This window comes from Artemia franciscana, chromosome 2 (genome assembly GCF_032884065.1).
Source record: "Artemia franciscana chromosome 2, ASM3288406v1, whole genome shotgun sequence".
NCBI lineage: Eukaryota > Metazoa > Arthropoda > Branchiopoda > Anostraca > Artemiidae > Artemia > Artemia franciscana.
The window spans coordinates 21,776,201-21,802,913 of NC_088864.1; the positions used below are offsets into that span (position 1 = coordinate 21,776,201).

A 26,713-nucleotide genomic window follows, 5' to 3' on the forward strand; every position below is an offset into this window, starting at 1 on the left:
AAATCCAAACTTAGTTCTTCATATATTTTTTTAACTTAGGCTAACATGTTTTCATGTAAAGGACGATTCCAATGCAGATAAGAGGATTTTCTTGCAAATCTTCCAAACCTGTTGTGCTCAGTGTAGTAATATTACAGTTAAGACTTTTGGAATATTACCCTTCTAAGAAATTTCTACCAACCCATATTTATCATTAGTTCTTCAGTTTTAACAACAGCCTATTACAATCGAAACCAAGTGCCTTGGTTATGAAATAAAATATTAGAACTGTAGATAATAAACATGGTCCAACGTACATTTAAAAGACATTTTTAGTTTCTTAATATGGCGTAAAAAATTAATACCGTTATTTATAAAACAAAAAAAAAAGAAACACAAGAGTAGGCATACAAGCACATGGGGAGAAGATTTGGCCCTTGATATTTTTGGAAGAATAAATTTTCATTTGTCAAATTTCTTGCACGTTTATATGAAGTATGAATATAAAAATGTGCATGAGCATTTTTAACAAACAAATAAACATTCAAATGGGGATAAATCTGTTTATTTAGACAGTGAAAGCAGGTAGAAAAGTCTAGATATTTTGATCACATATACAGCAACTGTCATCAGTATAAATACTTCTAATGATAATGTTTGTCATAGAATGTCAGTGTGTTCTGAAAAAAGGATTCTTAATTCAAGGTTTTATATCAAAAATATGAACATTTTTTGTTTTCAGGTATTTAATGGATAGAACTGATAATGCCTTATGCAGTAAAAGAAGAAATATAAAGACTTTAGAAGTATCTAGTAGGAAAGAAGTGGTTCTATATGATGTCAGTCACAAGAAACTATCACTAGTTTCCCAGCCAAATTTACAAAAACAGAATTCATTGGAAGTTAGTGTCAAACCACCCCCACAGTTCATTTGGGCCCTTAAACTTCTTATATTTTTTTTGCTTATTCTTGCCGTATTTAAGTTTAGATCTAGTTACAAAGAAAATAAATGTCAACTAGAAAAAGATTTTTTTATAGAATATAAAAATGTGCTCACATCTCTAGAATCAATAGTTGGGCAAGATAATGCTAAAAAAGCATTGGCCAAATTCGTATTTGAAAGTCAAAAGAGCAAGAAGTTGTTGTCAATGTGTGTGATAAGTGGTCCTCCTGGTGTGGGTAAAACTATGGCTGTATCACAAATTTATAAATTATGGCCATCTAGTCTTAGGTTTCTTGTTCCCACAAACCTATTACCTAATGCAGATGGGGCTTCTGACATGCTGTCAGACATATTGAAGCATCTTTCTTGTTGTGGAAATAACTTAATTGTGATTGAAAACTTGGAATATATTGAAGATACTCAAATTGAGCCTTTATTTGATTTTATTAATGCAGCATCTAGTCCCAACCCTCTTTGCACTGATAGAAGAAATCTAATTTTGTTTACAACCACAGATGGAGAAGATTTGGTGGAACAGAATCAAGGACAGATAAGTTTCTCAGAAGTAGGAGAAGAAGTTGAAAAGTTTCTACAAAGTGATAAAATATATACAAGAATCTTAAATGAGGAATCCAAAGTTGTGCCATTTTATGCATTGGAGAAAAAGCAAGTTGAACAGTGTTTTGGTTTAGTTGAGAGAGACCAGATTCGAATAGCCAAATTGCTAAAACAACTAAAATACTACAAAGTGAATGAATTTGTATTTGTTGATGGTGGTTGTCGGCACATTAAAGAGTTGTTAAATGCACAGTAACAGTGACCAGTCTGCTGAACAGGAATTTAGAGAAGTGTGGCAATGGTATGCAAGAAGTTCCAAGAATGAAGCTTTAAAACAAGAAAATGTAACCAAACTTTAAGGTACAAAAAAAAACCTGGGTACAATTACAAATATTTCAAAGGTTTTTGATTGAGCAACCATAGAAAATATCCAAATAGATACTAAAATTAGTTTTAAATAAATTTCCGTTGTAATTATCAATAAACATGTAAATGTTTTTCCAATTTGTTAATGTTCTTAATAAATTGTTGTATTAAGCCTAAATTTATAGACTGGTAGATGAAAAACTAGAGGGATATTCTAATGCCTCCTTGATTCTCCATCTATGTGGTTCTTATGTGTCACTGTAAAGCTTAATTTGCCAAATTTTGTATTGGGCTTATTGCCAAAATTTGTATGGGGTAGAGTGATCAAAGGATGGATAAATATTAAATAAAACCACAGCTATAACTCTTTTGACTTCCTTGTCTCTAGCCAGGTTTCCAAGTTTTGCTGGATCACGCGAGTCTTGGTGACCATCTTTGCTCCATTTGTAATTTTAGCTTGTAGCTGAGAACCAATAGTCTAATTCCTTTATCTGTTTTTCCAGCCCAGTAAGTAAATCAATTGGAAGGCTGTAGGCTGTTTTCTTCAATTTACTGTATTCTTTAAGAATGATTGATTGATTGTAATTGTTGAATTGCAGAAAAATAGGCTGAGTTTTTTCTTTCCTGTTGCCCTGTAGTTTCAGCTATCATTTATATCAGACGTAGTGGCTTTTTTTTTTCATACAAGACATCAAGTGATCATGACTTGCTATACTGATTTTTATAGATATATATTCATTACTGTGTCATGAAGATTTTCAGATCTTTCTGACACGTCAATCCTGTAATTCAGAATAATTTTTCTGTATATATAAATCCTCTTACAGGGATTTCACCTTAGTTGGTTTCAGTTTTAACAATTTATTTTCTAATTTCAGCACCTTGTTTTCTTGTTTCAGCTCTGAAGTTGTAACAAGTAATTCTTCCTTTTTTAGAGAAAATGTTTTGTTACTTCTGGGTCGTGGTACATAAGTTTTTTTTTCTAGTTTTAATGTGAACTTACATAATTTCTACAACAGTGTTGCACAAATTCTCTGAAATTCTTAGGAAATCATGAAAGGAAAATTACTGATAGAGGACTGTTTTTGTAATGTCTAGAAATTACTTCTGGTTAAATTTTAAGCAAATTGCAATCAGTCGAATTTTCTTTAACCCTGGATTCGCATATCCGTGGTGTTTTTCCATTACAAATTTTTCAATCGTAGCTAATTTAGCAGAAAGTTGTTTGTATCAAATTGTTTATTGCCATCTTTAGAAATGCGAGTTGGAAAACCAGAAACATACTTTTTTTTTTTTTTTTTTTTTTTTTTTTTTTTTTTTTTTTTTTTTTTTTTTACAATTACATTTTTCAGCAGCTCAGTTGAGATTTTTAACAAAGCTGTAGGACGGTCATAGTACGGAAATTTTTCGTGGTTTATCAAATTGGAATTCAGTTTGCTGGAGTGGAACTTCACTGTATCTAAAACATCAGTCAGTTCCTCTATATAGTTCAATGTCTATTATTGGGGAAAAAATTACTTTGATTTTCAGTTTAACATTATCTTTTGCCATGACAAGACTCAGGGTCAAAACAGGTAAGGAGGGGTCTTATTACCCTTCAATCATCCCTAAAAAGGGTATTAGAAATCACAGTTTTCGTTTGAAGGAACCCCTCCCAATATGCTACTGCTGTCGGGTTGATTGGAGCATCCTTTTCGATCAAGTTTTAGTGGGATTAAGTGGGACATATTTAGTGGGGCTTCAGTTATGCAGAACTACATCAATGTTTTCAATAGTATCCTTGTTCTTTCAAACTACTAAATAAATCGATTTTTACCTTATTTCACCAATCAACTCTAGATCCTTGAATTTGAGTAATTAGGTATTTTATAATGTGTTTTCATGAGAGTTGTATCCCCAGAATATCTCTTCTGAAATACTTTCTAAAAATCTCTTCAAAATATTGTATATTTAATATCTTGGAAACTGCTGGGGTATTAAATTGGAATTTTCAGGGAGTTTTAAGGGTCCAGATGATACGCAGACGTTGAACTATGACTTGGGGAGAGGTTAGAGTTAAATCAACACACACTATATGCATCCTAGATATCGAAATACAATATTCGCAATATCTCTAGTATGACGTGGGTGCCCAAGTTGAAATTTTCAGGTAATGTTGGAGAAGGAATGTGGAAGGGCTGGGAGACGAAGAGCTAAACTTTTTATCTTTTGTCAACCAAAATGTTTTTGCACTGTAGGTCCTAGTAGAACTTCGAATCTATTCTAGCTTATGTAGCAAGGTAAATTAAAAGACAATCAGCTTTTTAACTTGAGAGAGAGGGGACAGAAGGATAGGATCAAGATTCTCCAGAGCCATTGCTGGTGCACAGGGTGTCGAATTGACATTTCACTTGCTAAGTCTGTTTTACAAAGACATGTGGGACAGAAGAGAATGGTTAAACATTTCTTTTTTTTTAAACTGCCTGAAAGTTTTGGCACTTGAAGTTCCTCCAGAAACGAGAATCTATCCATTGTGACTTAGCAACGTAAATCGAAAGTCGCTATATGTACACAGGCTATTACAATAGGATTTCTTCAGTATCTGAAGAACGGCTGGGGAGATTCATTTTAAACTTCCGGGGGATGCTTGGGGTCAAGTTGACCTCAAATATTGACTGGGAGGAAGGGGCAAAAAAGGTCTGAAGATAGTACGTGTATTCAGGCTGTCAACATAGCATATATGCAATATCTTGAGAATTCCTTCAGGGATGCAGTTGAAGCTTTTATGTAGTATGTGTTGGGTGGGGGAGATCTCAAGTTTTCTGTTGAGGGGAGCAGTTAAAAGTAGAATATCTCTAATCCACCAAGAAGTTTTGCATTATAAGCTTCTGTGGAAATTAGACTTTATTGACGTCCGAATAGTATGGTAAATCCAAAAGACATTTGTGGTACAAGGCAATAAAATTGTTGGATCTGCAATATCTCAAGTGGAAGCTTTTAGGGAGTGTTAGAGAGGCTAAGTGTGCTTTAAATTTTGACATAAGGATAGGGGACAAAGGAGGGCTAAAATATATATTTTTCTGATTTATTCTAATTGATAAGCCGATAATTATTCGCTTTTTCCGGACATTATCTTCTTTACAGTTCGTCTGAATTCGTTAGATTCCTTAGTTTTCAAGATAGGAAGCGGTAAACCTCCAAATAAAAGTTCTATAAACATGAAATATCAATTTGTTCTGTCAGAATTTGGATTTTCTGATATTTGAGCCCCATTTGGGAGAAAATTTATGTTTTGCAGGACAAAACGCACTTTCCAGTAGCCCCATTTATGTTATTAATTTAGAGGATATCCAGATGTTTTATTGCCATTCAAATGCGTTCCCTTTTGGTGTTTACAACTACTGGCTGGATACAACCACCACTCCTGTGGCGTGTTTCGTTAAAATCCTGGGGGAGGGCAAAGTTGGAGCCAATTTTCTCGCATCAAGTAAAATGACAGTAAAACTGAAAAATGAGCCATTTGGTTCCGTGAAAGTACTATAAAAGTATTATAATGATACTTTGTAGTCCTATAAAGGTAAATATATAATAAAGAAAACTGATTCATTTCTGTTGATGCTGAAATTATGCAGGCTAATCTTAGTTTTGACAAAATTTTGAAAGAAGCTAAATTTCAGCTGGGGGGGGGGCAAACTCGGGTGTAGGGAAAACCTAGGCCCGGAAGGGGTAATTGCCCCCTGCCCCATAGCAAATTACGCCCGTGTACCACTGGAAATAAAAATTAAACTATCAAATACTTTCTTAGTGTTACCCATGCAAAAATGGGATTTCCTTTGCTTTGCAATGTAAGGGACTGTAAATCGTTCGTTATTTTTCAGAGATTTCAAGCTCTTTTTGAAATTCCCGAAGGTTTCTTCTCATAATTACAAATTACTGTTCATTTGGGTATGAATTAAATTCAATATTTTAAAAGCAGTTTTACATTAAAATTATTCGTCACAAGACTATAAAACCCCTTTCTTCAAGAAAAACCCATTTATTTACATTTTGGCTACTACAAGCCGGGGTTTGCTCTTTACTAGGTTTCAGATGCTGCTGCAACCGTAATAAAATAAAGAAGTCTTCATAACTTTGGTCCATTACCCGTGGACTGCATAGGTCTTGCTGCCTCTAGAGATGTTTTTTTAATGGGTCTGATTAAAATGGCTTTCTTGAAATTTTGCCAAGAGACAACGTTTGCTTACGATTAATCCCTGGGGTGAAAATGGCAAAGGAAAGCAGTATTTGCCGTCCGATTTGCTATCAGCATCTGGTTTGGGTACTGGAACTCTGGATTGTAGTATGAATAAGACTCCTTCCGATATTCTGCGACCAGTGGTAGAAAAAAAAAATACAAAAAATACAAAATTTGCTTTTTCGTAGTTAGGAATATGAACATTCTGTTGGGGAGTTCTTAGGAGCTCAGTATTTGGCCCAGACCTTTCATCAAGGTCAAATCACTTCTAAGGAGTTTTATCCCATTTTGTCTGAAACTATGCAGAGAATAATATTTGCATGGTTGAAACTGTGCGAAACAAGTGAAGAGTTTATTACTATCAGCTGTTTTATTATATATATAAAAATCTTTTGCTTCAGGCTTTGTTGTGTTTTTGTCAAAAACACAAAAAACACTGTCAAAAAACACTGTGGAAGTTTATATATCTTCCTGCCCAAAACGAGACGGCGTATCTCACGTTTGAAGATGTTTTAGAAAATATAAAGCTGAGAAAACAACAAAACTTAACCAAATGGTTAAGCGTGATCTCGGTCAACCTCGTTATTAACCTTGAAAGGTGTATGATTATCATATCATTGACAAGTTTTAAAACTTTCAAAACCTAACTGTATTTTTCCTACTAATGCCAAACGTTTTATTTCAGCGTTCCACCAGAACGAATTTTCAAAAACTAATATTGATTTTTATCCTTATAAAATTCTTGTTGCAACATTGGGAATTTTCTGAACGTTTTCCTGATGTTCAGTTATGAATGTAAAAGCACAATTTCAGTATGTTTGAGCAGAATGAAAACTAGCTGCTCTAATTTTGGCAGTAAAATAAGTTTATTTATCATTTCACAACACAGCAATTTCATACAAGAAGAAGAAATGTGACTAATTTTCAGTTTTTGGTCTTGATTCTATCCATTCTTTGATACCGGGTAGGTTTGCTATTCTTTCCTTATATGCCTTTGCATTTGGTGCTGTTTCGTAAGGTTTTTCACCGAACTTCCTATGGAGCTCGTCAAGAAATGCAAAGACCACAAAATCAACCCATGAGATCTGAAACAAAAGGATGACCACATTAACGTGAATCTGTAATAACGATCAAACACGCCCTTGTTTCCTCCAGTTTCAACTGCATTAATTTCAAAAGAAGTTTTTCAAGAAAACTAAAGAGCCTTATTTAAAGTTGAGACGAGCAGAAATACATTCGTGCAATACTTCAAACTGAAAATGTACAGAAATTTAGAGCAAATGGTTACCGTGATTGAATCACACAACACAAAAAAAAAATGAATAAATGAAACACAAAACGGACAAATTAAAATGAAGAATCACATCCAATACAGAGTTAACATGCACCGTTATAAATGGATAAAAGAATCCTAAAACGTACCATCAGAAATATTTTTTTCATCAATCATGTTTTTATTTACTTTTTTCCTGTCCCTTAGTTCTGAAGTTTTAATTAGCTGCATGGCCTGAAGTATTAAGGGAGATCAGCGAAAAACTTAAAATTTTCTACATTTCCGAAAAAAATAGATCGTACTTTTTAAGGTCCTCTGGTTCCAGTGAAAGTTTTTCTGGGAACTTGACGTTCCTCTGGAACTACCCTGAAAGTTTCACAGTGATCGGAGTAAAACAATATTTGGCTGTTTTGGGGTTACATGACTCAATATAACCCGTTTTTTTCAATGTGTTTTCCTCTTAGGCTAGTTTGTTCAAGCATAATCGCCCATTAAGATGCTATTCGATCAGTTACAAAACAAATCTGGGTGTATTTTGAGGACCAGAAACCATTACATTACTTCATTCCATATATTAGTCTCCTTTGGGGTCTCCTTATTTCTGTTTACATACTCTAAAAGTCAAAGCCAATCTGATTACACAATATATAATGGCAAAGTTTCAGGTGTCGCATAACAATACAACTAATCTTCAATATATGTTTGTTTGTTTTTTTTTTTTTCATTAAGTTATCCTGGTCCTGACCACATGTCCTGCAAATTATGAGCCCATCAAGGGACAAAAAAGAAATTTTGGTCTGGTTTTTGGGCGTCACCAACAGATACAGCCAAAATAAGTTTCAAATTTGCTTTCTGCATAGAAGTTCACCTGCCCATGAAAAGTATGAATATAATTTCAAGCCGATTGGAAAGACCAAATTTAAGGTTCAGTTTGGTACGTCCTCAGTCTTTTAGTTTTTTGCCTAGAGATGTTTTTCAAAATTGTTCTGTGCATAAAGATCCCCTTGACCCTAAAGCTTACGGATAAAAGCTTCAAGCTTTTAAAAGAAAACTGTCGGTCTTTTTCGATTGAACCAATGTGTAGGAGAAAGAAGATGCTTTGACACTCTTATCTCTTTCCGTAAACACGATTGTGAAGTCTCTTTGTCCCAACCTCAAGTACTCTCTAAATGTTTTAACTTGACCCATTCCCGAAATAGATACACTATTTTGATGGCCTTGGGGAATGTACTGTCTTTTGATTAACCTCAGTACTTCGTCGTTTAAAGCTTCAAAGGTTCTATTGGGGCTAATAGTGGCAGATCTTTTTTCATGGATTGGAACATACATTTATTTCCCCCTTCCCCACACCCCCTCCTTAACACAAAATTTGAAGTCTCTTGCCTCCCCCTTCTCTTCTTTAAAACTTTGAAAGTTTCAGCTCAATCCCCACACATCGTTTCAGAGGTGTTGCCAATATGCCATTTTGATACCCTGGATGCATAGTTTCTTTCGGTTCACCTCCACCTCACTCCCAAGTTAAAATTCTAGGGACAGTTGGCCCCCCAACACTCACTAATAATTCCAAATTTCAAGGCTCTTCCTGAGACAGTGCATATACCTTATTTTGATAACTGTGTATGCATAGTTACTTTTGGTCTACATTGCTACTTCAGAGAGGATAAATTCTAGTCTAACAGGGGTACATAGTTTTAAAAATCATAAAGTAATTATAGAAGAAATTCTTTAAACAACTCAATGAGTGTCTTCCCCCAAGTCAGGTGAGAAGTACAATCCCCCTCCCCATTCTCAGTGAAACTTTCAGAAGAATCTGCAAAGCCGTTCTTAGATTTGATTTACTTTGCTGCTTAACCGTGAACAGGTTATAGACCTCATGAGGGCTTCTAGTGAGAAATTATTCAGATGGATGGATTTTACCCTACCACCCACAGACGAAATTTGAAGCCCCTGGTCCTCTCACTCCGTTGCCCTAAACTACCTGATAGTTTCAACTCAGTATCTTGAATCGTCCCGAGACATTGAATATGTGGTATTTTGATATCCTAGTTGCACATAAACTGTTTTTGATTTAATTCTATCCTTTACCCCCAAGTCGTATTTAAACATCCACTTGCCCCTGACCCGCATAAATTTACTGAGAAGTTCAACATCATGCATAAAGTCGTTCCCAGTATATTGTAGATAGACTGTCTTGATAGCCTGGCAACATATAGTGTGATAAAAGCTTAATCAACATGATTAAGACATCTTAATCATGAAGCTTTCATCGACATGATCAAAGCTTAATATATTACCGGCCATCTCAGTGCACTGAGGTGAGGCAGGTCCTTAGCCAACACCCACAGCATAGGCCTACACATGATTTCTTTTATCTTTTTAGACTTTTTCCTTTATCTAATTACAGCTATCCATATTTTTATCTAGAGGACATACTTTTCCTCCTCTTAATTAGTTACAAGTCTAGAAAAACATTATCAACGTTCAAAAATCGAGCGTCTTATTAGCGTCATGATGAAACAGTCAGAAAAATTGCCTTGTATGAATCCATCTGTATTCATTTCGTGTTTATTATACTTTTTAATTTGACGTTAGATAGTTACGCTGTAAAGCTTCACATAATAAATTATTTGTTACCTTGTTTCCAATTAAATATTGTCTGTTGTCAGAGAGCCTTTTCTCGAAAAGCCCCATAGCGGGCAGAAACTTCTCTTGCAGTACCTGAAGTCCAAGCTCCTTTTTCTTGGTTGGATCTGTCTCTCTACGAGCTGGCAAAGACGCTGGAACAAACGAAAAACATCAATCACGTAATTTGAATCAGTTTAAGAGTAAAAAAAAACACGTGCCGCTTAAGAAAGCTTATTAGTCATTGCGACCTAAAGAGTCAGGGTTCATTGCTTCAGTACACGAGCTATGACACCTTGGAACTCTCTTTCAGGAGGGAACATCCAGGCTGGCAAACCATTACTTCTTTCGTCAACAAAATTTCAACTAGATTTTTTTTCTTTAAAAACTAAGAACTCCCTGGAGCAGCTAATGTGATATTCTTGTCTTAAATTGGTACCAGCTCAGTTTAAAGTAATTTTAGGTAAAAACTCTCATAGGTAGTTTTAAACCGGTAGAATTATGTACTAAGTGTACAAAATGCTTGTTTATATCCTTGGCTGCTCATCTATCAAACAGTTCGTGGTAACAAACTGTAAGTAAGGAGCGACCCGGCTCTATAGTAACCGAAACTCTAAAAAACGGATTTTTGATACCAATAGATATATAAAAAGAATCGGGGTTTTATGCTGTTTTCAAATATGTATTCAAGTTTCAATAAGCTTAATCTTACACATCAAGGTTACGAGTCTGAGAAAATTTGCCGGATTTTTGAAAAGGGTGGGAAAGTCAGGGAATCTTAATGAAGATCTCACCATCAGATTCAGCGTGTCAGATAACCCTATTATAAAAGTTTCAAGCGTTTATCTGAAAAAATGTGAAATTTTGAATTTTCTGCCAGAAGAAATATCGCGGATATGTGTTTATATGTTTTTCCCCAGAGGTGATCGTATCGACCCAGTGGTCCTAGAATATTGTGAAAGAGCTCTTTCGAACGGAAATTAAAAGTTCTAGTGCCCTTTTTAAGTGAAAAATATTGGAGAGCAACTGGGCCCCCTCCAACGCCCCTTTTTTCTCAAAATCGTTCGATCGAAATTTTGAGATAGAACTATGCCTTTGGGGATATCATGACCCTCCCACAACCCCTGGGGATAGGTCTTTAAGTTACAAAATGTGCCTATTGTTTACGTATAGGATTTGTTATTGGGAAGCATGCATACATTTTTCAGGGGGGGATTTTCTGCTGGTGAGATTTTCCTCGGGATAATTTTCCATAGAGAGGGAAGTTTCCAGGGGGTGAATTTTTCAGGGGAAATTTTACACTGGGGGAGTTTTTCAGAATTGCTACACGAAATTCTTCAGATATTATTAGATATTAAGGGTAATTATCCGGGGTAAATTTTTCACCAGGATTGAATTTCCTAAAGAATAAATCCTTGGTGAGGAGAGATTTTTCCGGGGAGGAGTTGCAAGATTTCCTGGCATTATTAAAAAAAAACGATCAGAAATTAAACAAAAAGACAAGTTTTCTCAACCGAAAGTAAGGAACAACATTAAAACTTAAACGAACAGAAACTATTACATTTATGAGGGGGTTACTCCTCCACAACACCTAGCTCTTTACGCTAAAATTTGAATTCTTTTCCAATTTTTGAGAATGGCTCCTGAAACACTATGTTTGTTTAATTAGAACAATAAGAAGTTTTTTTTAAGTGCTAAAAACCTTTAGCGTAAAGAGCGAGATGTTGTGTAGGTGTAATCCCCCTAATATACGAAATAATCTCTGTTCGTTTTAAGTTTTAATGTTGCTCCTTACTTCCAGTTGAAAAACTTGTTTTTAATTTATTTTTTAGATAAAAAGATCTTTTAACAATACTGAGTTTGACAATCTTTTCCTAAAAGTTTTTAGTCCGCCGTTTTTTTTGTTTTTTTTTTTTTCAGAAACCGAACTAGGACAGGCTTGTATCATTTATATTTAGCTTTGGCCCAAGATCCAATAACATTGATTCACAAAACTTAGGGGGATGGATATATTTTTCATAAATAGGGGGAAGGGTTCAAATTTGTCATTCTTTTTAAGATTGTTTCAATTGAAATACCAAGAACAGCATTTTTTAATGAACATACCTCCCTCCACCGATGAGAATTTTTTAAAGAATATAAGGGGGGAAATATCTAGGAAAATTCTAGGGAGAGGGAGAAACCCCCCCCCCCCCAAATTGACACCACTACCAGGCCCTGAGATCGCTTGCCATTGAACAATAGATAACATTATATATCCTAGTTTAAAGTCTTCCACACTATTCGTCTTGAACTTCTGCCAAACAGAAAATATTTACTGTTGAGAGAAATAGTACGAAAGCCCCTTTGGGAGACTTTGGCTGCTTAAAAACTGAGATGCACACGATCGCACTGAGTCCTGCAAGAACAGCTATGTAAGACGCCACCCCACACCACTTGGAATGATCTTTTGGGGGTGCGATCTGAAAACCTGTCTGTTGGTTCCTCTTAAAAGAAAGTTCGAGAAACAAAAGTATACGGAAAACTTAGGCAAAGTATTCACCAGTGACATAGCTGGCCCTAAGTTTTAGTGGCCTGATGCCTTCAAAGATAAAAAAAAATCAGATATTCTGATTGATTTGAGGTGAACTGTCCACAAACATTGTCTTTGAGCGAAATCTTAGGGTTTGTCTCGAAGTTGCAGAAGTTCTTAGCAATAAGTTTCATATGTAGAGGCTCATATATATTTATGAGCTTCGTCTTGGCTGGTCTGCTTTACATTAAACCTTCCAAGGAAAAATATGTCAGAATCTTCGACAGAGGAAGTAAACTACACAAGGAAATTTCAGATACTAGCCTAAAAAGCATTGGCTCCATGTAGGCTGGTCACTGATTTTATGAACAGAAACTGCAAGTTCAGATAATAGGAAGTCAGAAAGTGGTTAGGATCTCGAATAAAGTACAGAGAAATATATGTGTTTTCAGTTAGAACTCTTGTTCTACGAAAGTCAATTTGAAAAGCTCTTTCATCCCTGTTTCTAAACAAGAAAGATGCCACCAAAGTTGATTCTGTTTTGCAAAGTCGAAGCGGTCCGTTTCAGGTCTTAAAAATATTTAGTGAAGCACTCTTGCAGAATTCAGTAGAACAAAACAAAGGATATTCTGAAATTATATCGTCCGGACCCTCCTTCTCTCAGTATTGCAGACCAAGCAGCAATTGCTTTACCAAGCTCTATCTAATGGCACTAGAAGCTTAGTTTGCGAGAGCTGAAGAGAGAGAGATAGAGACAGAGAGATGGAGTGAGAAAGAAGAAGAGAGAGAATTGTAGATTATAAGGAGAGAATTGAAAAATACTCTTGAGAAGCAGAAGAAAAACTGATGGAAGTTGATGAACAGAGAAGGATACAAACTAACCCGGTGAATGATACCATTTACCAAATTGATAAATTGACCAGCTGTTTTTTATTGAAATTCAGATCCAGCCTATATGTTCGTGAAACTTGTCTGATAATGATAAATATTCAGTTTTATTGGTGGCACAGTTTTTGTTGGTGATTCAGTTTTATTGGTGATTCAGTTTTTTAATGGCACAGCGACGAGGAGCGGAGACAGTAATTGGTGGTTCCTTAACGATAATATCTTTGGAAGGCTGTAGTGTCGATCCGAATTCTGATAAGGGCAGTTTTGCCCTCTTCTTTTCTTTGACAGTAATAAGTTCTAGTAGAATAATGTAAAGCTTTTCAAAAAGCAAAGAACGGTGTTAAATCTTAATGGAGTATAGACCCCAAACTATTACAAGTACATTTAATTTAAAAGTAGATGCTAGTGTAAAAGTAAATGATCTACTCTTTAATTGGATAATTTTTTTTAATATACATTTTATTGAATTGGATCAGTTTTAAAAATCTATACCCAAGAAATTTTCTGTTTGAAACAGTTTGTTTTTTCTTCTTATAATTCAATTTACCACCTTTTTGTAAATTAAAGATTATGCATCGAAAAAACCTAAATGGGATAGTTTTTAGAAGTTATTTGCTTCGAAAACTGGTTGAGGGGTCTTGTCAAAAATCTAATTAGTCGTTAGCTTAAAATGGAAGAAATAAAACTGATAGTAAAAGCTAAAAAATGCTTTAAAGGATTGCAACTTTGTAAGGGACTAAATTTCTGTAACTCTGAAAGAAATATATAAAACCATCTTGGGTCTACCGGTTAGGAGGAAGGAATAAAACTATTAACACGAACTTTCATAAGACACTGTCATTTCGACTTGGATCTAAAAATAACATTCAAGTAAACATTAAGATCGCAAGAAATGAGGAAATCCTTTTTAAGACAATGTTAAGAAGAGAAAGGAAATTTATTTGGCTTGTGCTTGTGGGTCAAAGTTTGTTGAAAGATATTATTAGTCTGTATTAACCTAGTTTGACCAGTCTAGCTGATTTAAATCTACTAGTATAACCCACTTTTCGGTACCAGCCTATTTTGTGTTTTTTAAATCCAAATTTTACGATAGAGTCTTGACTATGAATCTATATTGTAAAAGAAAGCATGACAGAATTCTTGAGTTTTCGTCAAAAACGGCTTGGTTTAATTAAAAGCAATAAGGGATGATCGAGAGATTTTTGTTTTGACTCATGACGAGCAATGTCGACTGGACTTGTATGCAAAATACAAGCTATTCATTATGCTTATAGCTTAATGAATAGGAATAATATTTCTAAAAAATGTAGCCGTAAAGCAGATGTCATTAAAGTAACCGTAAAGTAGTCATGCAATAGTGAAGTCAAGGCATTGAGAAAAAAAATGGCCTTTTTGTAAATTGAAATATGCCTTAGATATATCAATATTGGCCTCAAAAATCATTTTCACTAATACGAAAAAACAGTCTCATTGACGAGTCTCATCCTAAAATTGTTTCAGAAACGACGGCTGTTGAATTGCAATAACATTAGCTTACCAGTTACTAAGTCGCAAACAGTATCAGCATATGCGTCAGCAATAGCTGAATCGAAAGGATCCTCTGGCTGGAGCCCATGCGGCTTCGCCAAGTAGCGGATAATGGCCAGAGTCTGCGGCAGAAAGAGTCCATTGACTTCCAAAAGTGGGAGGTATCCAGTAGGTGTTTCTGAAATTTATTGTAATTACTTTTACTTGCGGCATAATGGTATTTGTTAAAAACAATACCTATCGCTAGTAAATTGGATTAGACATACACAGAACCAGTAAAAATAATAAAATGAATGAAATGCATTCAGACCCAGCCTACCCTCTTCACCCCACGAACGTCCTAAAAAAATTCCAACCATACAACTTCCTACCCCCCCCCAATTGTCTTCCCTGTTATTCCCCACCCATATTGCTTCCCACTGTACGACTCCCATCCAAATAACACCCAGCCATAAAATCTCCCTACCCCAACTCCCCGATTTAATAATTCCCCAACACACAGGAAGCAATCAAAGAAATTTCGACCAACAAAATTCCCAATCAACACAACTCTCAGTTGCATAAATCCCCATCTGTAAAAATTATAGACAATTACTAATAGGTATCAAAGTATAGGTTTTCAATTTCAGAATTTTTCGGAACAACATCCAATGAGGCTAAAGTTGACTTGAGAAAGTCCTGAAACGAAACATAATATATACATATATATATTGCCTAGATAATTCATGCAAGGCTGTCAGTTTTACTGCAATATGCATTTGAGAGTATTTGAGGTTGTTAATCAAACGATTAATACTACAATATAGAACCCCAAAATCAAAAGATGGTAACTGAATCTTGAGACCATTTTAAAATTTTCGTATTTCATATTGATTAGCAAGTTTGGTCTAAGTTTAAAATTTTGAACCGATGAGTAAACAAATATTTCGCTCTAACTGATAACAGTATCGTGAAAATCACAACAATTTACTTATAGCATCTATTTTCTATTTTTCTTTGTAGATTATCCACAATCAAATTTAAAAGGTAAAATATTAAGAAAAGACTCTTCCCATGTACAGGGCACCATTTTAGAACTGCAACCTGTTATCTAGCCATCTTCCTTCTTACTTCCCAAATTTTCATGGATTCAAAAAGGTTTTTAAAAAACTTTAAAAAGGTTTTAAAAGGTTTTTTAACCCTTTAAAACGGTTTTTCCAAAAAGACTATAAAAAAGTCGTACATTCAAGCTTAAAATGAACAAATATTCCTAACAATTTTTTATCTCTAGAACGAACAGAAATGTGAATGCAAAAGCTGTCCAATTTGAAATACACAGAAATTGCTATGAATTGATAGATGGAATATACAATGAAATGAATAATCAAATCAAGCTCAAAACGAACAGAAATTTATTACAATACGAATAGGAGTTTTGCCCCCTCGACTGAAAACTTTACTATTTTTATTTCCTTTACCGAAAACTTCCTTTAGTGAAAGCCAAACTTATTCCTTCAAATATTACTAAGTGATGTTTTAGAGTTTTTTGTTTGGTGTTGAATTTCTGTTATATGAAACGAGAAAATATACTGACGAAAAAAAGTCCAATTAAATTAGGAATTTAAATTCAAAGTAAAAAATATAATAGTTCTAGAAATGTTTTATTTTTGTAAGCTTTGTTAGTATTTTTAATTCATTTTAAGGTACGAAAAATATGTGTCCAGAATATCTAACATTTTCAATAAGGTACATATGACACCCTATCCTTTATGGATGTCATACAAAAGGTAAGTGGAGCTTGGAGATGGCATACGCTTGGAAAAAAAATGTCACTTATATCCACTAAGACCAACAGCCTTTCCCTAAAGGTTTCAAAGCACTTTTGGGAAAAGATTCGACAAATCTCGGCCCAAGAAACTCCTGTGTATGCACCTGCATTCATAGCCACCCAGGTTTAAATTTTAATAATGATAAAAAGAAATCCTTGAACATATGAAACGGCTAATTTTTTTTCATTTATAGATTTTCACCCATTCCTAAAATGTACGACTACCCATCTCTAGTATAGTAACATTGTTTGTAAAAATGGTAGATTATACGCAGATGCACCTATTAAAGAATCACAGACAATTTTAAGAATGATAAAAAAGATGTTAAAATAAATTTTAATAATGATAAAAAGAAATCCTTGAACATATGAAACTGCTAAGTTTTTTCATTTATAGAAAAAACCTCTACCTCTTCCTACCCATTCCTAACATGTATGAGTGCCCATCTTTAGTATAGTAACATAGCTTGTACAAGTGGTAGACTATACGGAGGTGCATCTATTAAAGAATCACAGACAGTGAAAATTAAATCATATTGCTTGAATTAGCTGGGCTGAAAAGAACACAACTATATGCATCATTAAAAACCATAAACAAAATCTTTAGAGGCAATGAGTGTTGTCTGTTTTTACCAATTGGCTATGTTTATTTGTTTTGTGGTTCAATTTTGAAACACTGACAGATATGTGAAACTGTACTAGAAAATAAATTTAAAGGGCTGCAGGCCTCTGAAAATAAGTATTCTTACTTGTCATGACCCAAGGTAGTTGCTCCGTAAATTTTTAGACTGACCAATGAAAAAGAAACCTGATTACATTTCTGCCGAAAACATAGTTACATTCTGCTTGAAACTTGGTAATATAAGCGGAGGGTGAGGGAGGGGGGCTACTTTAGGGTTAGGAACGCACTTTCCTTTCAATAATTACTCTATGAAAACTTTAAATTATTTCGTTTCAGACACGATGTCACATTACTAGATTTCTACATTACTACTGAAAAAATATTCAATGGCCATTGTTGAAGGGGCTGAAGGTTGAGTTTGGTCCTACATTCGCAAAGATTAAACATTCATTGATGAATACGATTCAAGGGAGGCTCATTGTTGGTGATGCACTGGCCAAATTTGACCATCTAGTCCCGAAGATTGAAAATCTCCTAGTGCTTCTTGTCTGAAAAACATGTCAAAACCCCTATTTTCGTGGTTCAACGTACAACACTGGTAAGAATGTGGTACTGCCAAAAATCTTTATAATTTTGAAACAATACAAAGAAAATTTAAGAAAGTAATGGTCTTAAGGTACAAAAAGATCTAAGATGAATGCAAGAACGAAAAAAATGTCCTTATTTTGTTGTCTTTTGTTCCTTAAACATAATATATAAAAAAGTTTTTTCGACTGAAAGTAAGGATCAATATTGAAATTTGAAACGAACAAAAACTATTACACATATGAGGGGGACTGGCCCTTCGTCAATCTCTTGCTCGTTACGCTAAAGTTTTTTAGTACTTTAATGAAGCTTCTTATTCCAATTAGTTGTGTTTCAGGAGCCGTTCTTAAAGGATTAAGACTAAGAATCAAACCTTAGTGTATAGAGCAAGGGTTTGTGGAGGGGGCAGCCCCCACCATATACGGAATGATCTTTGTTTGTTTTAAGTTTAGTGCTGCTCCTAACTTTTGGTTGGAAAACTTGGTTTTTAATTTAATTTCTGACTTTTTTTCAAATAATACCAGGAAATCTACCCCCCCCCCAAAAAAAAAACCTCAGAAAATCCTCCCCCAGATAATTCCCTCCCTGCAAAAAGGTCTCCAAAGAGGAGCTAAGACAAATAAAATGAACTCCTTTTATGAATTCTGTCAAATTCCCTCCTTGTAAAATTTCTCCTTTAAAATTCCCCCCAAAAACTTCCAGCCTATGAAAAATCCTCCGCATGAACAATCATCCTTCCACTCCAAAAACTGTTGTAAATTACCAATGACAAATAATAAAAATACATCTGAGCAATGGCCAAACTTCAGTACTTACAACTCTTTTCCCAGGGGCTTTGGGGCGTCTTGTCATCTCCAGAGGCATAGTTATCGAACTTTTCAACTATTCTTAAAAAATAACTATCTCAAAAGTTTGATGGGATGTCTTTGGGTAAAAATGGCGTGGGAGGGGGACAATTTCCCCCCAGTATTTTTGGACAATCAAAAAGGCTCTAGGACTTTTGATTTCAGTTCGCATGGATCCTCTCTCAGTCTTCTATGACCGTTACATCGGTACCAAAATCCCTGGAAAAAATTCGAAAAAACATGCATCCGTGATCTTTCTTCTGTTTTTTTTATGGCACTTGGTATTAACCAAGTGACATATAGCAGTCGCCAATTCTGTCGGTCTGTCTGTCGGTCTGTCGGTCTGTCTGTCGGTCTGTCGGTCCCGGTTTTGCTACTTTAGGCACTTCCAGGTAAGCTAGGACGATGAAATTTGGCAAGCGTATCAGGGACCGGACCAGATTAAATTAGAAATAGTCGTTTTCCCGATTTGACCATCTGGGGGGGGGAGAAGGGGCCGGTTAATTCGGAAAAATAGAAAAAATGAAGTATTTTTAACTTATGAGCGGGTGATTGGATCTTAATGAAATTTGATGTTTGGAATGATATTCTGTCTCAGAGCTCTTATTTTAAATCCCGACTGGGTCTGATGACATTGGGGGGAGTTGGAGGGGGGAAACCTAAAATCTTGGAAAACACTTAGAGTAGAGGGATCGGGATGAAACTTGATGGGAAAAATAAGCGCAAGTCCCAGATACATGATTAACATAATCGGAACTTATTTGCTCTCTTTGGGGTAGTTGGGAGGGGGGGAGTAAGTCTTAAAAATTAGAAAAATGAGGTATTTTCAACTTACGAACGGGTGATCGGATCTCAATGAAATTTGATGTTTAGAAGGATATCGTGTCTTAGAGCTCTTATTTTAAATCCCGACCGGATCTGGTGATGGGGGCGGGGAGTTGGGAGGGGGAAACCTAAAACTTGGAAAACACTTAGAGTGGAGGGATCGGGATGAAACATGGTGGGAAAAATAAACACAAGTCCTAGATAGATGATTGACATAAACGGAACGGATCCGCTCTCTTTTGGGTAGTTGGGGGGGGGGGGGTTAATTCTGAAAAATTAGAAAAAATGAGGTATTTTTAACTTACGAATGGGTGATTGGATCTCCATGAAATTTGATTTTTAGAAGGATATCGTGGCTCAAAGCTCTCATTTTAAATCCTGACCGGATCTGGTGACATTGGGGGAAGTTTGGGGTGGGGAGACCTAAAATGATGGGAAACCCTTAGATTGGAAGGATTGGGATGAAACTTGGTTGGAAAAATAAGCAAAAGTCTTGCATACGTAATTTACATAATTGGAACGGATCCGCTCAATTGCGGGGGGGGGGGGTAATTCTGAAAAATAAGAAAAATAACGTATTTTTAACTTACGAAGGAGTGATCGGATCTTCATGAAACTTCATATTTAGAAGGACCTCGTAACTCTGATATCTTATTTTAAATCTCAACCGGCGGTGAGATCAGGATGAAACTGGATGGGAAGAATAGAAACCTGTCTAAGATACGTGACTGACATAACTGGACCGGATCTGCTCTCTTTGGTGGAATTGGGAGGGGGGAGGTAATTTTGAAAATTGAGGTATTTGTAACTTACGAAAGGGTGACCAGATCTTAATGAAATTTGATATTTAGAAGGATCTTGTGCTATAAAGTTTAACTTTAGGTTCTGACCTTCTCACAAGTGCCAAATGAGCTCTTGGCTCTTGGCTCTTCCGACCTCGTCCAAATGAGCTCTTGGCTCTTCCGACCTCGTACCATATGAGCTCTCGGCTCTTCCGACCTCGTCACAAGTGCCATATGAGCTCTTAGCTCTTGTTTTTTTTTTTTTTTATACAAAATTCCGCATCTTTGTAGATAGGAGCTTGAAACCTCAATACTCTTAACATTTTGGTGTTGGAATTCCCCTTTTTTCGAAAACTAGATAAATTTTCTCAGGCTCATAGTTTTTTATGGTAACATTAAGCTTAATGAATTATGTATATTTGGAATTAGAGGAAAAAGCCAATTCTTTTGATGTATTAATTGTTATCAAAATTCCCCTTCGTTAGAGTTTTGGTTACTATTGAGCCGAGTCGCTCTTTACTTACAGTTCGTTATCACGAACCGTTTGATAAGTAAACGATCTGTGAGGCAGTTTGTGATACCGAGCTGTAAATAAGAGACTGCAACAGACTGTAAGTTGTGATTATAAGAAAATATGTTAAACTGTGAAGTAAAAATAGAAAAAAATAATAAAAGGCTGATTTTTGCAGACTTATATTAGGCTATGGTGAGTACCGGATAAACTGAGTCTATTTCTATGTTTATTACATTGCACGTAGAAGTCCTTGGTCAAATGGCCAAAAATAAAATGGTTGTTGTGGTAGGGGGAAGGGGTGGCTTCGAAAAAGCTAAAAATAGATTAATTAATTAGGAAATAATAATTATGGTTGATAAAATTGTATACATTTTAAAACCTCAGGGAAGGAGACAACGCATACGCCAGGGTCTGGTAAAAGTCCTTTCGGCCTCGAAGCGATATTTTAAGATACAGATTTGCAATGGTGGAGATAGACCTACTGACTATAAGGTACTGCATAAAAAACATACCACAAAACATATAGATAAAATATAAACATATATCAATATAAACATATCCACAAAAACATATAAATAATTAAAGATAATTAAAAGCAAAAATAAGTTGTCCAAAATCAAAGCAAGCTCTTAGCAATCAAGGAAAAAACTTTTACAATTTACAGGTGCAGAGCCTCAAAGCGGGCTTATGATTAAAAACCTTTTTATCAAAATAATTTTTTCGAGTTAGAGTTTAGTGCGTTCTTAAAAATAACTTTTAAGACAGAGTTTAACAATAACTTTTAAGACAGAAATTTTGCAACTAGTATATATACTTGGTTTTCCCTCTCTCTGACAATATAACTCATTACTTACCCAAGACCAATAATATTAGTCTTTTGGGTAGCTGTAAAAGATTGACCTTACTTGCTTTTATCGCTGAATCCTTACTGCGAAATTCTTCTTTTGTGGTTCGTATATCTTCATATTTAACACCAGTATAAGCAAAAATCAGTCTGATAGGTTCAGCACGCCCTCTTTTGCTGAAATAATAAAGCTTGTACTCAGCCATTTTCCTCTTTCTCTCTGTAAGACATTAAGTAAATGATTACATTAATATTTTCGTCTGAAACCCAACATCTAAAATGACCTAACGTGTTACAAGGAGCTGGAATACCGCTGGAGACCTATGGGGGCTAGAATTCTACTGTATGAATGAGCATGGAGGGGATTTATATTCACAATTTTTGTGCCACAAATGGTGAGGGTATATCTGTAATATTTCACTACAAGGAAAAATCCGATGTCAACATTAATAGTAGTTGAGGATATTCTTGGGAATCAACTACCTGATCTTTAATATTTACAGGCTTCAGTTTACGCTGGAGGACCTAATTACTAGTCCTCTCCCCTTTTTGCTTAGTGAATTATGCTTTCAGCATAATACTGGTTTTTTAAACGTACAAGCTGAATGTTTCGGGCACTTATAGTTCACCCATGAGTTCGTGCAGTGGGTATTGTAAAAATGATAGAAATAATGGAGGATAATGATGGAGCAATGATCACAAATCTATTATGAATGGAAAAACAGTGAAAGGGCAATAGAAAAATTATTCTTTCTTCAAGTTGACTACGAATCAGCAAATTTTTTCTTAGATAAAAAGATTCCAGGTTAACAAACCCTTTATATTTCTATGATGCCAGCAGACAAGGGAAATGGAATCCCCTCTCGTGAATTTACAACTAAATCGTGTCTTATTTTTTCTTTTGATGCATCTGTTGATAACTGATTTTTATTGTTTTGGTCACTATTGAACCGCCTCGCTCCTTACTCACAGTTCGTTATCACCAGCTGTTTGATCTTGCGCTAGCATAACAGTCACGTATTTTTGCTGGAAAAAGACATGCTTTTTTTAAAAGGGCTCCTTTTGAGCCCGTTTGGAAACAAAATGTAAAACGATGCCATTCATGTCAGGTTCCTCACGAGAATTATTTAAAAAAAATCATTCAACTTCATATAAATCTGCAACTGAAATAAGATGGGCTGCGCTAGATCAGTATGTGGTGCGAATGGAACAACACGTTTTTGTGCTCGTAAACTTTTATTTGTGACACTGCTAAATTTTGTCCAATGAAATTTGGCTCACTTTTGGAATTTACGAATAGGAGTGGCCCGTTCATACTTTTTAGGATGAGGGAAGGGTAAAAAACTTGAGCATTGGTCCCGCAAAGAGCAGTATTCGTTACTATCAATTAGTTAGATGCCCCCCTTTTTATATGTATATAACAGCATTAAACTCAGATGGTGAAATGAGGCGTGGTCCGTAGTTTTCATTTTCACTTCCAGAAAATACTCAGCACAAGTACCATTAAGGTCTCGATTCTTGTATGGCTTTCATTAAACTAGTCGCATAAAGTCTGTGACAAAAGATTGGTAACTTTAGTCATTTATTATTGCTCTTAAATTCAAAACAGAGCTATTCAAGATTTTCTTTTAAAAAGGTATGTATTGCTTTTTTGTTTTTTTTTTCATTGCTTTGCCGTTCAGCCCTTAGTGTCTTCGGTGTCAAATTTTTTAGTACCACCATATATCAGTTTTCAATATAAAATTCTGGCCTAAGGTCTTCCTTCAGACTTCCTGCTGTCTGTTGAAGCTGAGGAATCGTGTTTTGCAACATTCTTATCTAATAGGTTATCATATAGCGCTTTAAAAATTTCAAGACCAGATATGTAAAGCATGTTAGGGTTGGTTAAGGTGTTACAAGGTTTTAGCACCAACTCTTCGGCAATAACATGGACATAAAATTTTGTGAATTCTGATGATGTTAAATCTGAATAGTTTTCCGAGTTAAGTTTAGTAGGGTTTTTCGCACTGCCTGCGGTTAGAACACAAGGGACATTGAGAATCCATGTATAGAAGCCTGCCGCGTGCCATGCTGGGGCCCGGCGGCGGACTCAGCACTGTTTGCGGTTAGAACACAAGGAACAATGAGAATCCATATATAGAAGCCTGCCGCGTTCCATGCTGGGTCCCGGCGGCTTCGCCGCCGGGACCCAGTTATTATATTTATTTATATATATATATATATATATATATATATATATATATATATGTACAACAAAAAATGATTAGTGGTGTAGTAACGCCCGAAAGAACAATTGAAGCGACAAGTACCCAAGGCTCACTTTACATTAAAAATATTATTTTCACAACAATTGGGCGACAATCTTTATGCCTCCTCCTTGACAGGTTGAATACTTTAAAGGATTTCACCTACAATGTATACAGGCTTTATTTTGCACACCGCTCACTTTAGAGCTATTGACAGACATAAAAAAGTAATCAGTTAAGATAAACTACGATCTTTGAATTTTTTGTTAAGTTTTTCGAATTATAATTGAGGATATAGTTTTATATCTTACCTAGTGCAAGTGGTAAGCTTCCATAACTCCCACCATTCACTAATGTGAATGTAACCACGCGAGGCTATTACATGAACCGCGTTATTCTCTGGACAGAGTACTTCTAAAATCCTTGCCACGATAGGCAAGCGACTGTTGCATAGAGATTCTATTAAGTCAGCGTGAATTGGTAAGCACATCCTGTTTTGTATCAAACTGGTGAATCGATTTGAACAGCCACACGCTAAAACAGGGTGGTGGACACCGGTCAAATGCAGAAAGGTCATGGTTAAAAAGGACTACAAAAAAATATATATAATACCACTGATGTCAAGTATATGCAGTGCTGTCTAATTATGTATGTTAGTGCGCTCTCATAAAAAAAAAAATGCGTTACCTAGGTCGTGACTCGGCTTTGTAGTCAAGGTTGAAAAACAGCAAAACTCGTACTCTCTATTAAACGTGGACTCTAGGTGACCGGGTAGTCTTAGGTCTGTACCCCCTCCCCAATATCTGTTTTTTTTTTAAGTTTGCCGTAATTTTTAGTTTATTCAATATGATTTATCGGTCCTCCAGCTTTAAATCACCCCTTACTCCATAACATAAATTCTGCATAAGAGCGATTTTAAATATAAATCTAGCAAATAAAAGTTTATTCTTCAATTCAGTACGACAAAAGGCATTCGTTGCATACGGCTAGGAAAGTACTATTTGATACTCTAAGAAATGTAATAATAACGCATAGAAAAAGGATTATAATGTGTATAGGTTACTAGTTTGTAATATTTGTTATGAGACAAAAATTGTCCCTAATTTTTGTATTACCCATTTTAAATGTCAATATACATTCCTGGCAAGATTAGTAACCTATGTAATGAGATTTCCATGGAAAAATCCAATAAAAACAGCATGTTTTTTTAACTTATCGTTTGCATCAAAAGCTATTTTTTTTAATTAGAAGTTCTTACGTTCAACACAAGATACACTGCAAGATCAGAAGAAACTAATAAAATTCCTGTTCGGGAAGCTCTATATTTTTCTTATCTTCAACCTGATAGTGAAAGACAAAGGTCAGGTACTGATTTCCAGTAATCAGAACTGATGTAAATAAAATAGGTATTAACTGACACTTTTTCTAATACCCAGAATAAAAAAAGTAATGTATATTCATTTTGTCAAAATGTATGCTAGAATAATGGGGCGAATATAAGTTTCCCAATATGATTGGATTTTAAACCGGCCATCAGGTAAACTCACCCCTAAAAATTCAGGCCGAGAATTTAATTCACACCTAATTCAACTTGGCTAAACACAATCATTTTGAGTTCAACCAATGCGAAGTTCAGTGTGGCTAAGCTCAACCTAAATAACTTAAATCCTGCAAAATTCAACCCTGAAACTTAGCCTAGAAAAACTTTACCAAACATAACTTTAATAACACAAATGTAACCCTGGTAAAAGTCAAACTATACAAAATTCAACACGTATGTTTCTTACCGCGGCAAAAAAGGTCTGGAAAGGAAGGACGCTCTATAGGGGGGGGGGGATGCTTTGAATCGGGCATTAATTGGAACTGAATAATGCTAAGATCGACATGCACAATGTTTAATACGGTAACGATGACGAACTAAATGCAGATACGAGACAACTCAGGTATGTTGAACATGGGAAATCTTGGGATTCCAGTCAATGTGTTCATTCCATGCTCCATATACAATTTTCTATGGCAGTACACACTGTTTTAATCAAATGATACCATATATTTTCCCAAAAATTTATTTTCTACACTCGAATAGAACTGACACTATTCTTCTATTCGTGGCATTCCCAGTTCTTTGAAATGGACAAAAAAAAAGACTTGATTTTCTATGGCATGCAAAAAAGGTTCACTAGTAAAAAAGGTTTTGCAAGCAAAAGAATTACAAGCAAAAAAGGTTTTGTAAACAAAAGATGTGATAAGATAACTATTAAGACGTTGCGATGGTATGGACTGTAAGGTCATATCACCATACAGTTCATAGGAAGTAAAGTCTTTTGCCAAATACACCTAAATCGTATTCAGTCTAGAATTGACGAAATTTTGTGGGATGAATAACACGGCTTTCGACCAAACTGATCTTGTGCTGATCGAATATTCTGAGTAAGAATATTAGTCAAAGAATCGAATGAATACCAGACTGAAACATAAGTAACGTTTATTTAACCATTTTTTAGGCAAAACTATTAAAGCTATTAATTCAAATATCTATTGCTCGACTTCAATGAGTAGAAAGAGGTAAACATACAATCGGCCTATCAGTTTTCTACACATAAATGTAGGTTAAAAATGAAATAGGAGCCTTGAGGAACGAACTAGCTGTGTATGCTGAGTCGCTTAAACAAAAATTAAAATATATGCAGACTTTTCGAGGGAGACGGTCAAAGACACAGGACGGATATATCAGTATTTTAGTAAGACAATCAAGAGAATTA

General features: G+C 35.3%; 2 protein-coding genes across 10 annotated transcripts in view; one reads left to right on the forward strand and one right to left on the reverse strand.

Moving 5' to 3' along the window:
• The window catches only part of LOC136038653 (uncharacterized), a 150,952-nt gene extending 148,928 nt beyond the window's left edge, over positions 1-2,024 (forward strand). For all 8 annotated transcript variants that reach the window (XM_065721960.1, XM_065721927.1, XM_065721966.1 and 5 more), the window contains exon 2: positions 722-2,024. In XM_065721960.1, the coding sequence (XP_065578032.1) occupies positions 729-1,736 (1,008 nt within the window). In that variant the 5' untranslated portion in view covers positions 722-728 and the 3' untranslated portion in view covers positions 1,737-2,024. The remainder of the gene's footprint in view (positions 1-721) is intronic.
• Positions 2,025-6,906: 4,882 nt separating this feature from the next.
• LOC136038716 (glutathione S-transferase 1-like) lies at positions 6,907-25,275 on the reverse strand. Of its 2 annotated transcripts, none has more exons than XM_065722055.1 (5): positions 25,210-25,275; positions 21,767-21,925; positions 14,892-15,059; positions 9,967-10,109; positions 6,907-7,144 (listed from the first exon to the last, which is right to left on the reverse strand). In XM_065722055.1, exons 2-5 carry the CDS (start codon positions 21,909-21,911, stop codon positions 6,977-6,979), a joined length of 624 nt encoding a protein of 207 aa, XP_065578127.1. In that variant the 5' UTR covers positions 21,912-21,925; positions 25,210-25,275; the 3' UTR covers positions 6,907-6,976. The 2 variants fall into 2 exon arrangements, with proteins under 2 accessions (XP_065578127.1, XP_065578117.1); XM_065722045.1 differs by lacking the exon at positions 25,210-25,275 and adding an exon at positions 25,067-25,085.
• Positions 25,276-26,713: the final 1,438 nt, after the last annotated feature.